The 12,868-nt window shown below is 40.7% G+C and overlaps 1 protein-coding gene across 1 annotated transcript in view; it reads right to left on the bottom strand.

Annotated features, from left to right (window-relative positions):
- LOC120060898 (retinoic acid receptor alpha) overlaps positions 1-12,868 on the bottom strand; it is a 214,618-nt gene that overhangs the window by 109,052 nt on the left and 92,698 nt on the right. Inside the window, exon 3 of the mRNA XM_039010321.1 lies at positions 3,105-3,682. Coding sequence (XP_038866249.1) covers positions 3,105-3,249 — 145 coding nt within the window. The 5' untranslated portion in view covers positions 3,250-3,682. The remainder of the gene's footprint in view (positions 1-3,104; positions 3,683-12,868) is intronic.

The raw sequence follows: 12,868 nt of genomic DNA, 5'->3' as shown, positions 1-12,868 counted from the left end.
AGTTGTGTGTTATTTTCTATGTTGCATGGCTTCTTATCCACAGAGGGCCAATGTGGGTTAAGGTTTGTGTTCTAACTAAGCAATAACACACCTGATTCAACTAATCATGTCTTGATTAAAGTGTATGACTGGTTGAAATCGGGAGTGTACTGTTTGGCAAAAACAAAAGCCTAAGTCCACATGGATTTCTGTGGATACGATTGGACACTCCCCTAATATGAGTTCTACTTTCATAATGAATAGTAATGATCCGTTTATTTTAATAACTTTAAGGGAGATGAATATAATTTTACATAAGAAATGTCCGCTTGTACATTTGGAAATTAATTAAATTAGATTATATAAGAAGTGGTCTTATTGGGAACACAATTTCCACCTGAATGACGTGCCCAAAGTAAACTGCCTGTTGCTCAGGCCCTGAAGCCAGGATATGCATATAATTGGTACCATTGGAAAGAAACACTTTGAATTTTGTAGAAAAAATTATGTAGGACAATATAAAAGTCTAGATATGGTAGGAGAAAATCCAAAGAAAAGCCACGAAGACAGGACGCATCTGCTAAAAATCGGTTTTCTATTGAACATACTTCTTTCCGTAAGAAATATTATAGTTTGATTACATTTTAGGGTATCTGAGGAGTCAATAGAAACATATTTTGACTTGTTGAAACAAAGTTTAGGGGTAGATTTTCAGATTCCTTTTTCTGCAAGTTGAACGAGTGGATTACTCAAATCGATGGCACCAACTAAACAGACTTTTTGGGATATAAAGAAGGATTTTATCTAACAAAACAACACTACATGGTATAGCTGGGACCCTTTGGATGACAAATCAGAGGAAGATTTTCAAAAAGTGAATATTTAATCACTATTTGTGAATTTATGAAACTTGTGCCAGTGGAAGAATATTTTGATGTGGGGCGCCGTCCTCAAACAATCGCATGGCATGTTTTCGCTGTAATAGCTACTGTAAAATTGGACAGTGCAGTTAGAATTTAAGCTTTCAACCGATATAAGACCCTTATGGGTATCTAAATGTTTAGTATCCATAATTTATGATTATTTATTTGAATTGCGCCCCCTCCAGTTTCACCGGAAGTTGTTCCGCTAGTGGGACGCCTTGCCCTGAGTTAAAGGGTACACTCGGTATGTATTATCAAGATTTTAATCAAATATGTGTACGTCTTTTTAAAAACAGGTTATAAGTAAAGTCATAACTTCACATGAGAATCTTTCATTTTATATACACTTTTCTTGAAATTAGGGCAGCATACGTTAGAGATGTTTAAACTTCGATTTTGGGCTTCATTTGTACACATACACTATACAATATCAGTTCTCTGTATGACAAGTAGTATTGTTTCTTCATACTATGTAATGCATTCAATGAATTTGGTGATGTTTTTTCCCCTGTTCAGAGAAATTAGTCATTGAAGTTTAGGTTTATGTCCCATCCAACATCCTGATATTACCAGGTTCTGACCACTAGACGGTGCTGTTCCTGCCATTAGGCTTAATTTCTCAGACATCAAATTATATTTCAACAAAATAATGTTGCAGGAATACTAAGCTTAACAGTTTCTAACTACAGAAACAATTTCAGAACAATCTGAGATGGTGGGTGTCATGGCTTGATGAAATGATCCAGAAACTATTGTGTCAATGAGAAAGTGTACGTGTTTGTGTGTGTGCATGAGTGAGTGAGTGAGTGAGTGAGTGAGTGAGTAGGAAGCGGTGGTCAGTGTCCCAGGAAGTGTTTGTGCGGCTTAAGTGAAGGAACCCGCCACCCCTCTCGTCAAACACTGGGAGAGAGTCCTGACAGACATGCGCCACACACTCCACACACACACAAAAGGCCACAAGAGATAGCGATGCAGTGTCCACACACACACACACACACACACACACACACACACACACACACACAGTACCACTACCATTCGAATGTTACTTATTCAAATTGAATACAGATACAACTCAAATGAGGAATAGGATGAGAAGCATGTCCCAGTCTTTCAGGGCTCAATGCGGAAGTGGACATGACTGACTGCTAATCACAGTTCCTCCTCTTGCTAATCCCATTGAACACCATGCTAATACGACCAGATGGAAAGTCAATACACTGACCCCGAGCAACCTGGCTGACTACGTCTCTCATAACAATATGTAGTCATAGGCTAGATAAGGTTGGCTTTAGTGGCTTGTCCATTTCGAGATGTCAGGTTGATTACCCTGTCCTCTTGTCCTGTGTGATCTAAGACGTTTTCATGGTGTGTGTGTGTGTGTGTGTGTGTGTGTGTGTGTGTGTGTGTGTGTGTGTGTGTGTGTGTGTTAGAGAGGGGCTGAGTATTGAGGACGGTGAGTGCTGTAGGCAGTGCGGCGCTATGCTCGGGTTACAAACACAGTCTTTCATGTGGGACTGGTCTAAAACAGGCCAAGATGAAAGCTCACTCCCCCGCACAATAAAATCTCAGCATCTGTTGATTTCCTGTCTCTCCAACATCCGATCCTCAATAACCAAAAAATAGCCAAGCTAAATAGTTTGATGCAAAATATGCCAACAACTGCGGGACACAGGTAACATTGCAATTATATCATTCCATTCCCGCCATCAGCCTCTACGGATGACCAGACAGCATGGCACAGCAACATTTTCTCTGCTAATGAAGACAACTTTTTCTGAGGAGCAGACACCACTCGGAGCTCAGTGTTATTCCTCTTACCTCGAACATTCCAAAAAAGACAAAGCCGGAACTGTGGCGTATCCAAGATGCCCGCACAACCAAAATCTTAGAGCCTTATACAAGACCTTTCAAACGGTCCACCATAACTCTAGCGGTAGGCTGTTTAGGCCAACATGCTGAGACTCAAAATACTGCAACAGGCCAACACTCTGCTACCTTCAGTGCCAGATCGTTTCTGCAATGTTTGGCATGGCAATGACAAAGGAGTTGGCTATACCAAAAAAAACAGGCTAATATTCTGAGGCAAGCCAGACAACAGCACAGTCAAAACAAATGCACTTTAGCAAGCACCAACACTACACCACACAGTCAATTGAAACAGCAGAGAGAAGGTTAAGGACGTACGGTAGGGGTACTTACTGGCTGACGAGGGCGTGCTGTAGCTACTCAGGGGCAGGCCGGGGGGAGAGAGCCCCCCCAGCATGTGGGGGAAGAAGTAGGAGTAGTGGGGCATGGGGAAGCCGTTGAGATGGGGGCCCGGGACCGGGTTGCCCTTCCCAGCCATTTTGGCTCAATCCACCGCTACCGATGACGACACCCAAAACACTATACTGTGGGCAATACAGGGCTCAGAATGGTGTCAGTGTGGGTTATGGAGTGGCTTTAGCCCCCATATGGGCGACGGACATGCGTGGTATTCCAGTGGCGTTGTGACTGGAGAAATGCCCTCTGAATCAGGCAACTGGAGTTGTAGTATTCCCCAAAATGTCCGCCTGTTTGTTACCTCCTTTGACTGATGGCGAGGAGAGGTGCAGGATAGTGGTTATGAAGGAGGTTTTGTACCTTCACAGTCAGGGTATAGTAGGTCTTCCACTGTGGAGTCGGTTCCAGAGATGGGGAATACGTAGAGACATGGTGCCTATGAACTAGTCCTCTCTGGTATAGCTCTAACTCGTTCAGTGTCTCGACTCTCTTTTTGATTGTCCTTCAATCTTCACCTAGAGAGAAAGATAATTAAAAATGTTGAATCCCCTCTGGGACAATATACACACCACAAACACACTTTGAAAAAAACATGACATGTCAGCCCTGCAAAATAAGCTGTGGTTAAAAGGTCAACTGCAACACACACCATCCCAGCGAGAGAGAGAGAGAGGAGCGAGAGAGATAATTATATAAAGAAAACATATATTTTCCCTCTATTTAAAAGCTCGGGAAAAACATGCATCTACGTGACTCTAATGACTGGAAATGTCTAGTCTGAAATGGTAAAAAACACCCATTTCAGGAGAATGATCTTAAGGAGCATTAAAAGCCATGAACAGCATGCAATGGGTATGTGATAGCTCGACCAATACACACACTCATTACCAAGGCTGGAGTGAAAACCCTGGGGGAATGTTACCGAGACATAAATGAAGCAAAATAAAAAACTTAGCTAATTATGACTGTTGTTAGTCCCTGAGGTCTTTCACAAACAAACACAAACACCACACACACACAGTCAAAGCCATAGAGCAGGTGCGCACACACACTCTTCACTTGAGTCCGTATACATCACGTAATGTAAGAATGAATATCAAATGTTACCAACATTAGACCTAACAGAATACAATACACTCAATTCTAGCCCATTTTTAGGCGTCTCTCTAGCTACAGCCTGGTACACGAACATTGTCTTGCTCCAGCAGGCCTCTGTATAATTCATGGAGACCGTTTGATCAAATTTGTATATACATGACTTCATTTTTTTGACCGTAATGATCTCGTTATGAGTCAGGGGTCTTAACACAAACAGGGCAACGGCGTAAGAAACCTTGACAACAGGGACACACAACCACCTAAGGAAGATGGATATGTGGCGTTTGGTAAAAAAGGATTGCTCAAGCGAGCATTACACATGAATCAAGCAAGGAGGAAAATAGTTTTTTTGTTGTTGAAAATGTTAGGAAATGTAATTGTATTTGTCACATGCTTCATAAACAACAGGTGTAGACTAACAGTGAAATGCTTACTTAAGGGCCCTTACCAACAACGTAGAGAGAAAGAAAATAGAGAAATAGAAAATTAAACATGTAATAATAAATACACAATGAGTAACGATAACTTGGCTATATACACAGGGTACCAGTACCAAGTCGATGTGCAGGGGTGCAAGGTAATTGAGGTAGATATTAGAGGTCGACCGATTAATCGGAATGGCCAATTAATTAGGGCGATTTCAAGTTCATAAAAATTGGTAATCAGCATTTTTGCACTCCACGAGGAGACTGCGTGGCAGGCTGACTACCTGTTATGCGAGTGCAGCAAGGAGCCAAGGTAAGGTGCTAGCTAGCATTAAACGTATCTTATAAAAAACAATCAATCTTAACATAATCACTAGTTAACTACACATGGTTGATGACATTACTAGTTTATCTAGCTTGTCCTGCATTGCATATAATCGATGCGGTGCCTGTTCATTTATCATTGAATCACAGCCTACTTCGCCAAACGGGTGATTTAACAAGCGCATTCGCGAAAAAAGCACAGTCGTTGCACCAATGTGTACCTAACCATAAACATCGATGCCTTTCTTAAAATCAATACACAAGTATATATTTTTAAACCTGCATATTTAGTTAATATTGCCTGCTAACATGAATTTCTTTTAACTAGGGAAATTGTGTCACTTCTCTTGCGTTCTGTGAAAGCAGAGTCAGGGTATATGCAGCAGTTTGGGCCGCCTGGCTCGTTGCGAACTGTGTGAAGACTATTTCTTCCAAACAAAGACCGTTATTAATTTGCCAGAATTGTACATAATTATGACATAACATTGCACAACCTTCAATGTAACAGCAATATTTAGACTTAGGGATGCCACCCGTTAGATAAAATACGGAACGGTTGCGTATTTCACTGAAAGAATAAACTTTTTTCCCCCAAAATTATAGTTTATGGATTTGACCATATTAATGACCTAAGGCTCGTATTTCTGTGTGTTATTATATTATAATTAAGTCTATGATTTGATAGAGCAGTCTGAGCGGTGGTAGGCAGCAGCAGGCTTGTAAGCATTCATTCAAACAGCACTTTCCTGTTTGATTTGCCAGCAGCTCTTCGCTGTGCTTTAAGTATTGCGCTGTTTATGACTTCAAGCCTATCAACTCCCAAGATTAGGCTGGCAATACAATAGTGGCAATAAGAACATCCAATGGTCAAAGGTATATGAAATACAAATGGTATAGAGCGAAAGAGTCCTATAATAACTACAACCTAAAACTTCTTACCTGGGAATATTGAAGACTCATGTTAGAAGGAACCACCAGCTTTCATATAATTAAGTTCTCATGTTCTGAGCAAGGAACTAAACGTTAGCTTTTTTACATGGCAAATATTTCACTTTTACTTTCTTCTCCAACACTTTGTTTTCGCATTATTTAAACCAAATTGAACATGTTTCATTACTTGAGACTAAATTGATTTTATTTATGTATTATATTAAGTTAAAAAAAGTGTTCATTCAGTACTGTTGTAATTGTCATTATTACAAATATATATAAAAATAGTCTGATTAATCGGTATCGGCATTGAAAAATCATAATCGGTCGACCTCTAGTAGATATGTACACATATAGGTAGGGCTGGGCGATATGGCCTAAAAATCCTATCCATTTTTTTTAACACTTATCAGCGATTCACAATACATTTTCAAATAGTTTCTCTAAATAAGCTTTGTTGTACAAATCAAGGTAAAATACACTAAATTTCAAACAAAATCAGCAATAACCTAATGCATTTCAGAGCTTGTGAAATTATATCTAGGCTAAATAAGCCTTTCACAACCAGAAGACCCACTTATTACATTTCATCAAAATAGTTTAACCTACTTTTTTGCAATAGTCACTGATCTAACGTTCAAGTCTGTCTATGAAAATGCCCTTTTTCTTACTAATTTAACCAGAACCATGCACAATGCACATTCACTAATAATGACCAACTTCTTGTAGCAGCCATTATAGAACATTAACACAGATCTCAAACAAATCAAGCAAAAGCCCGTGTGCTAGTGAGTTGCCAGCTAATCTTTATATTTCAAGTTTAGCAAACTTGGATATATTTGCTAGCTAAGAAGGTAGAACAGTTGAATTGTTATGAACACACCCTTCTGTCCGTCTCCAACTGTTTGAACAGCATGCTAGCCTGTCCACATGTTGAAATCAAGTGACCTACCTTATTTCTCAGAATGAGAACGAGTTGCCAATTTCTTATATAATTGTGTTTTAGGCTTATTGCACATTTAGAAAACAGACTAGACAGCTAGTATAACGTTCTTTGGCTAAAATGCTGCTAGCGGTACATGGTACCGCAATGGCGCACGCGACAAACTAAGAATTCATTTTACAGAATCAAATGTTTATTGATTCGAGAGAGAGATAGAGAGTGTGTACACAGGATTTTGGCAATGAGGCCCTTTATGTACTTCCCCAGCGTCAGATGAACTCTTGGATAACATTTGTATGTCTCGGTGTCCAGTATGAAGGAAGATCAAGGTAGTTTCGCAAACCAATGAGAACTAGCGTTAGCGCAACGGCTGGAAGTCTGTCTCGCAGACATGGTCTATATGGGGCCCTGGTGTGTCCGTCTCTCCATCAGGCTGAGAGCATGGCTTTATAGGCTCTGATCCGTGTATTAGCTGCCTTATCTTTTATTGATCGGGGCCAAAGTGCTCTCCAAATCACCCTGTAATAGGGCTGGGCAGCCGGATATACAAGGATACCACAAACAAAAGCGGATAGACACACACAGGACACACTGATATAGTGATATAGTGACAAACAAAAAGGAGGACACTGCACAAGGGGTGTATTTGCATTAGCTAAAGAGCTTTAACGAGCATCTTTAAAAAGCCTAAGAGTGCTGGTCTCTGTTTTATTTCACTTTTAAAAACCTCCCTACCACCCACCTGTAAAACTGTTGTTTTGAGCCATATTAAGAGGACGTAGGCTTCATGATAGCCAAGGTTCAGTTACGTATCGGTCTGTTTCACATGTAAAAGCAAATCATATAACCATGATACGTGTAGGCTCACACACACAAACACACAATCATGAAAATGCATTAACATCCCCTATAATACATTGACTGAAAAACCATACAGGACTGCATATTTAGATGAAAATTGGCAAATTGCTATGTGGTCTATCACAAAGCCATCTGGTACGTATGTCACCTCAGCTGGCCATTTTGAAACATAAGTTACGTGACCTTACAACAGACCCCTTGTACGGAAATACAGATGGACTGGAAATCCATATTGCGCTGCATATTTAGATACAGTAGCTTAGGCTATTGGTTGTGTATCAACAATGTGCTAACTGAGGCCAGAATAAAAGATTGCAGGCTGAAAATTGGTCTATTGCCAATGTATTCAATTACCAAGCCATCTGGCATGTACATAATATAATTAAATACAAATTTAGCAGACTCTAATCGAAAACAACTTAGTCATGTGTGCATACAGTTTTTACATATAGGTGGTCCCGGGAATAACACCCACTATACTGGCGTTGTAAGAGCCATGTTCCACCAACTGAGCTACAGACGACCACGTCACCTAAGCCGGCCATTTTGAAACACAAGCTACTTGACCTTTAAAACAGTCTCATTGTACAGAGAACAGATCTCACATCTAGCTTATCTCACTGCATTCGAGAGATCTCCTTCTCTGTATGTTAAGTCGTGGAAACCTGGGAGAGAGATTGGTCTACAATTCACTTAAAGGTGACAATGTATTGTAGGTCACACAAGGTAACATAAGGTATTAGTGTTGCACAGTATACAGAAACGTCGGTACTTTTTCCGATACAAAAAAAATAACGGTTTGGTACTGAATTTGTTATATCTCCGATACTTTAATTTTAATTTGTTTAATTTCGTACTTTTTACCCCTTGGCTATCACAAAATTGGTTTGAAAAATTGGTAGTTAGTCTTGTCCCATCACTGCAACTCCCATATGGACTCAGGAGAGGCGAAGGTCGAGAGCCATGAGTCCTCCGAAACACAAGCCTGCCAAGCTGCACTGCTTCTTGACACAGTGCTCGCTTATCCCGGAAGCCAGCCGCACCAATGTGTCAGAGGGAACACCGTACAACTGGCGACTGAAGTCAGCGTGCATGCGCCCGGCCCGCCACAGGAGTCGCTAGAGCGCGATGGGACAAGGACATCCCGGTTGGCCAAACCCTCCCCTAACCCGGACGACGCTGGGCCAATTGTGCGCCGCCTCATGGTTCTCCAGGTCGCGGCCAGCTGCGACAGCCTGGGATCAAACCCAGGTCTGTAGTGACGCCTCAAGCCCTGCGATGCAGTGCCTTAGACCGCTGCGACACTCGGGAGATGTTTGGTACTTCTGTCAAATGTGTCTCACGTGATTGAGAGGACCAATTGTGTGTCAGCGCAGCACCTTTATAGCATGAAGAGCAATGTGCCTGCTCCACTTCATTGCTAGAGCTGTCTGGGCGGCATTGGCTCCCCACTCATGCTGCACAGAAGCTTACACACTTGAATAATGCAACACGGTATGTAGAAATGTTGAAACTGTTTATTACTGTTCGCAAAACAATGTCCATACAGGCCAGAACACTTTTGTGCAAGATGATACCGGTAGCTTCCAGGTTTGTAGGTTAACTTTCCTTGCTAGCTTGCAGTTGATTTCCCTACCCTAGTACATTGTTTGTGATAATATGCTAAACATAAAGCAAAATATGCCGATTTCAAAGCAGATTGTCACCAAAAACTTGATTAATTCACTTAGACTCCCTAGCCACCAAAAACTCCTTCGACTCCTGTCTGGTTTCCTCTAGATTCCATAGCCGAAGTCAGATTCCACAGCCACATTCTGAATCGTGAATGACATCATTAATTTCTTTGAGAAAGCACACACTTTTATAAAAAAGAGATTGCTTCTAGTATGCAAACGCTGTTTATCAGTACAATAAAATATGTTCTAGCAGTTGCCAATAAAATAAGTGTTAAATGGAAGGGATTGTTTGTCATCTGTTGCCCCTTGAAATCAGCTAAACAAGCTCAATAACAATGCATGCACACACTGCTTTTGAATAATATGCATTCATCTACATTGTGAATAGACCTAGTCTACATCTTGATTTACCCAGTTTATCAATATGGATTTACAAATCAAATAAATTACCATTTTGTTGTTACCAAAGTTTTACTTATCTTCATCCAACAATAGACAGTCTGCTTAAACTAATAACAAACAATTCTACATGTTCATGTCTTTATTGAACAGACTTTGTAAACATTTACAGTGCAGGCTGCAAAACGTATGTGAACTCTTGGATTTAATAACTGGTTGACCATCCTTTGGCAGCTAAAACCTCAACGTTTTCTGTAGTTGCGGATCAGACCTGCACAACGGTCAGGAGGAATGTTGGACCGTTCCTCTTTACATAACTGTTTCAGTTCAGCAATATTCTTGGGATGTCTGGTGTGAACCACTCTCGAGGTCATGCCACAGCATCTCAAATCGGGTTGAGGTCAGGACTCTGACTGAGCCCTCCAGAAAGGAGTATTTTCTTCTATTGAAGATATTTTGATGTTGATTTACTTCTGTGTTTTTGGTCGTTGTCCTGTTGCGTCACCCAACTTCTGTTGAGCTTCAAATTGGCAGACAGATCGCCTTACATTCTCCTGCAAAATGTTTTGATAAACTTGGGAATTAATTTTTCTGTCGATGATAGCAAGCTGTCCATGCCCTGTGGCAGCAAAGCAGCCCCCAAACAACTCAACTTTAGTTTAATCTGTCCACAGAATATTTTGCCAGGAGCGCTGTGGAACATCCAGATGCTCTTTTGCGAACTTAAGACGTTCAGTAATGATCTTTTTGGACAGCAGTGGCTTTTTCCGTGGTGTCCTCCCATGAACACCATTCTTGTTTAGTGTTTTTTACATATCGTAGACTCATCAACAGAGATGTTAGCATGTTCCAGAGATTTCTGTAAGGCTTTAGTTGACACTCTAGGATTCTTCTTAACCTCATTGAGCATTCTGCGCTGTGCTCTTGCAGTCATCTTTGAAGGATGGCCACTCCTAGGGAGAGTAGCAACAGTGCTGAACTTTCTCCATTTATAGACAACTTGTCTTACTGTGGACTGATGAACATCAAGGCTTTCAGAGATACTTTTGTAACCATTTCCAGCTTTATGCAACTCAACAATTCTTAATCTTAGGTCTTCTGAGATCTCTTTTGTTTGAGGCATGGTTCACATCAGGCAATTCTTCTTGTGAATAGCAAACTAAAATGGTGCTATTCACAAGAAGCACGTGTTTTTATAGGGCAGGGCAGCTCTAACCAACATCTCCAATCTCGTCTCATTGATTGGACTCCAGGTTAGCTGACTCCTGACTCCAATTAGCTTTTGGAGAAATCATTAGCCCAGGGGTTCACATACTTTTTCCAACCTACAATGTGAATGGTTAAATGAACTATTCAATATAGACAAGAAAAACACAATCATTTGTGTGTCATTATTTTAATCACACTGTGTTTGCCTATTGTTGTGACTTAGATGAAGATCAGATCAAATGTTATGACCAATTTATGCAGAAATCCAGGTAATTCCAAAGGGTTCAAATACTTTGCCACTGTAGGCCTACACACACACCTTCCCCCAACCCTTCTCTCCCAGTTTACCATCTATAACCCAACCCCGGCAGGCCCATTCTCCTCCCAGTCCCACATGTGATCTATGTGTTATATGATAGGGAAGACATAGAAAGTAAGTGCTATGGAGGATGGATTATTATACTGTACAGTGCTGAACATCCTTGTGCTTTCAGGCTGCAGAGCGATCAAACGGACAGCTAACCGTGGAATAAAAACATACACACATTTGTCTAAAGTTGAGGGAGCATGCAATTGGCATGCTGACTGGAGGAATGTCCACCAGAGCTGTTGCCAGAGAATTTAACGTCAATTTTTCTACCATAAGCCGCCTCCGTTGTTTTAGATAATTTTGCAGTACGTCCATCCGGCCTCACAACCGCAGACCACATGTAACCATGCAAGCTCAGGAACTCCACATCTGAAAGTTTCTAAAACTGTTTGAATCATGTCTGTGACTATAACAGAACTTATTTGGCAGGCAAAACCCTGAGGACAAACCATTCAGATTTTTTTTTTTTAGGTCACTCTTTTCAATGAGTTTTCATTGGGAATCCAGATTTCTAAGGGACCTTCCTGCAGTTCCTATCGCTTCAACTGGATGTCAACAGTCTTTAGAAATTGGTTGAGGTTTTTCCTTTGAGAAATGAAGAAATAGCCATGTTCAGAATGAGGCTCCAGTGAAGTGTACTGTTTGTTAGAGGTGCGTGACCAGAAAGCATGCTACACATTGTTTTCCTCCGGTATTGAACACAGATCATCCCGTCTTCAATTTTATCGATTATTGACGTTAAAAATACCTAAAGGTTGTATTACAAAAGTAGTTTGAAATGTTTGGACAAAGCTTAGAGGTAACTTTTGAGATATTTTGTAGTCACGTTGTGCAAGTTGAAACCGGTGTTTTTCTGGATCAAACGCGCCAAATAAATTGACATTTTGGAAATATATCGACGGAATTAATCGAACAAAAGGACCATTTGTGATATTTATGGGACATATTGGAGTGCCAACAGAAGAAGCTCGTCAAAGGTAAGGCATGAATTATATCTTTATTTCTGCGTTTTGTGTCGCGCCGGGAGGGTTGAAATATGATGGTCTGTGTTTGTTTGCTTGGTTGCTATCCTCAGATAATAGCATTGTTTGCTTTCGCCGTAAAGCATTTTTGAAATCTGACACGTTAGCTGGATTCACAACAAGTGTAGCTTTAATTTGGTATATTGAATGTGTGATTTCATGAAAGTTAAATTTTTATAGCAATTTATTTGAATTTGGCACTCTGCATTTTCACTGGATGTTGGCCAGGTGGGACGCTACCGTCCCACATATCCCAGAGAGGTTAAGGTCCATTTTCTCAAAAGTGGGGTGACAAATATCACCTTTCAAAGCAGAATAACTTTCCTATTGTTCCTCAACTGCAGTGTATGATATACAATTTTCTAGCTCCGAGTCTCTACTTTTATCAAATATAAAAAACACATGGTGAAATCCCTGAACAGTTTCCTTCCTCTCCGGCAAATG

This window comes from Salvelinus namaycush, chromosome 16 (assembly GCF_016432855.1).
Source record: "Salvelinus namaycush isolate Seneca chromosome 16, SaNama_1.0, whole genome shotgun sequence".
Lineage (NCBI taxonomy): Eukaryota > Metazoa > Chordata > Actinopteri > Salmoniformes > Salmonidae > Salvelinus > Salvelinus namaycush.
Note: the sequence above shows the minus strand (reverse complement) of the source record. Positions and strands in the feature narration are given on the sequence as shown.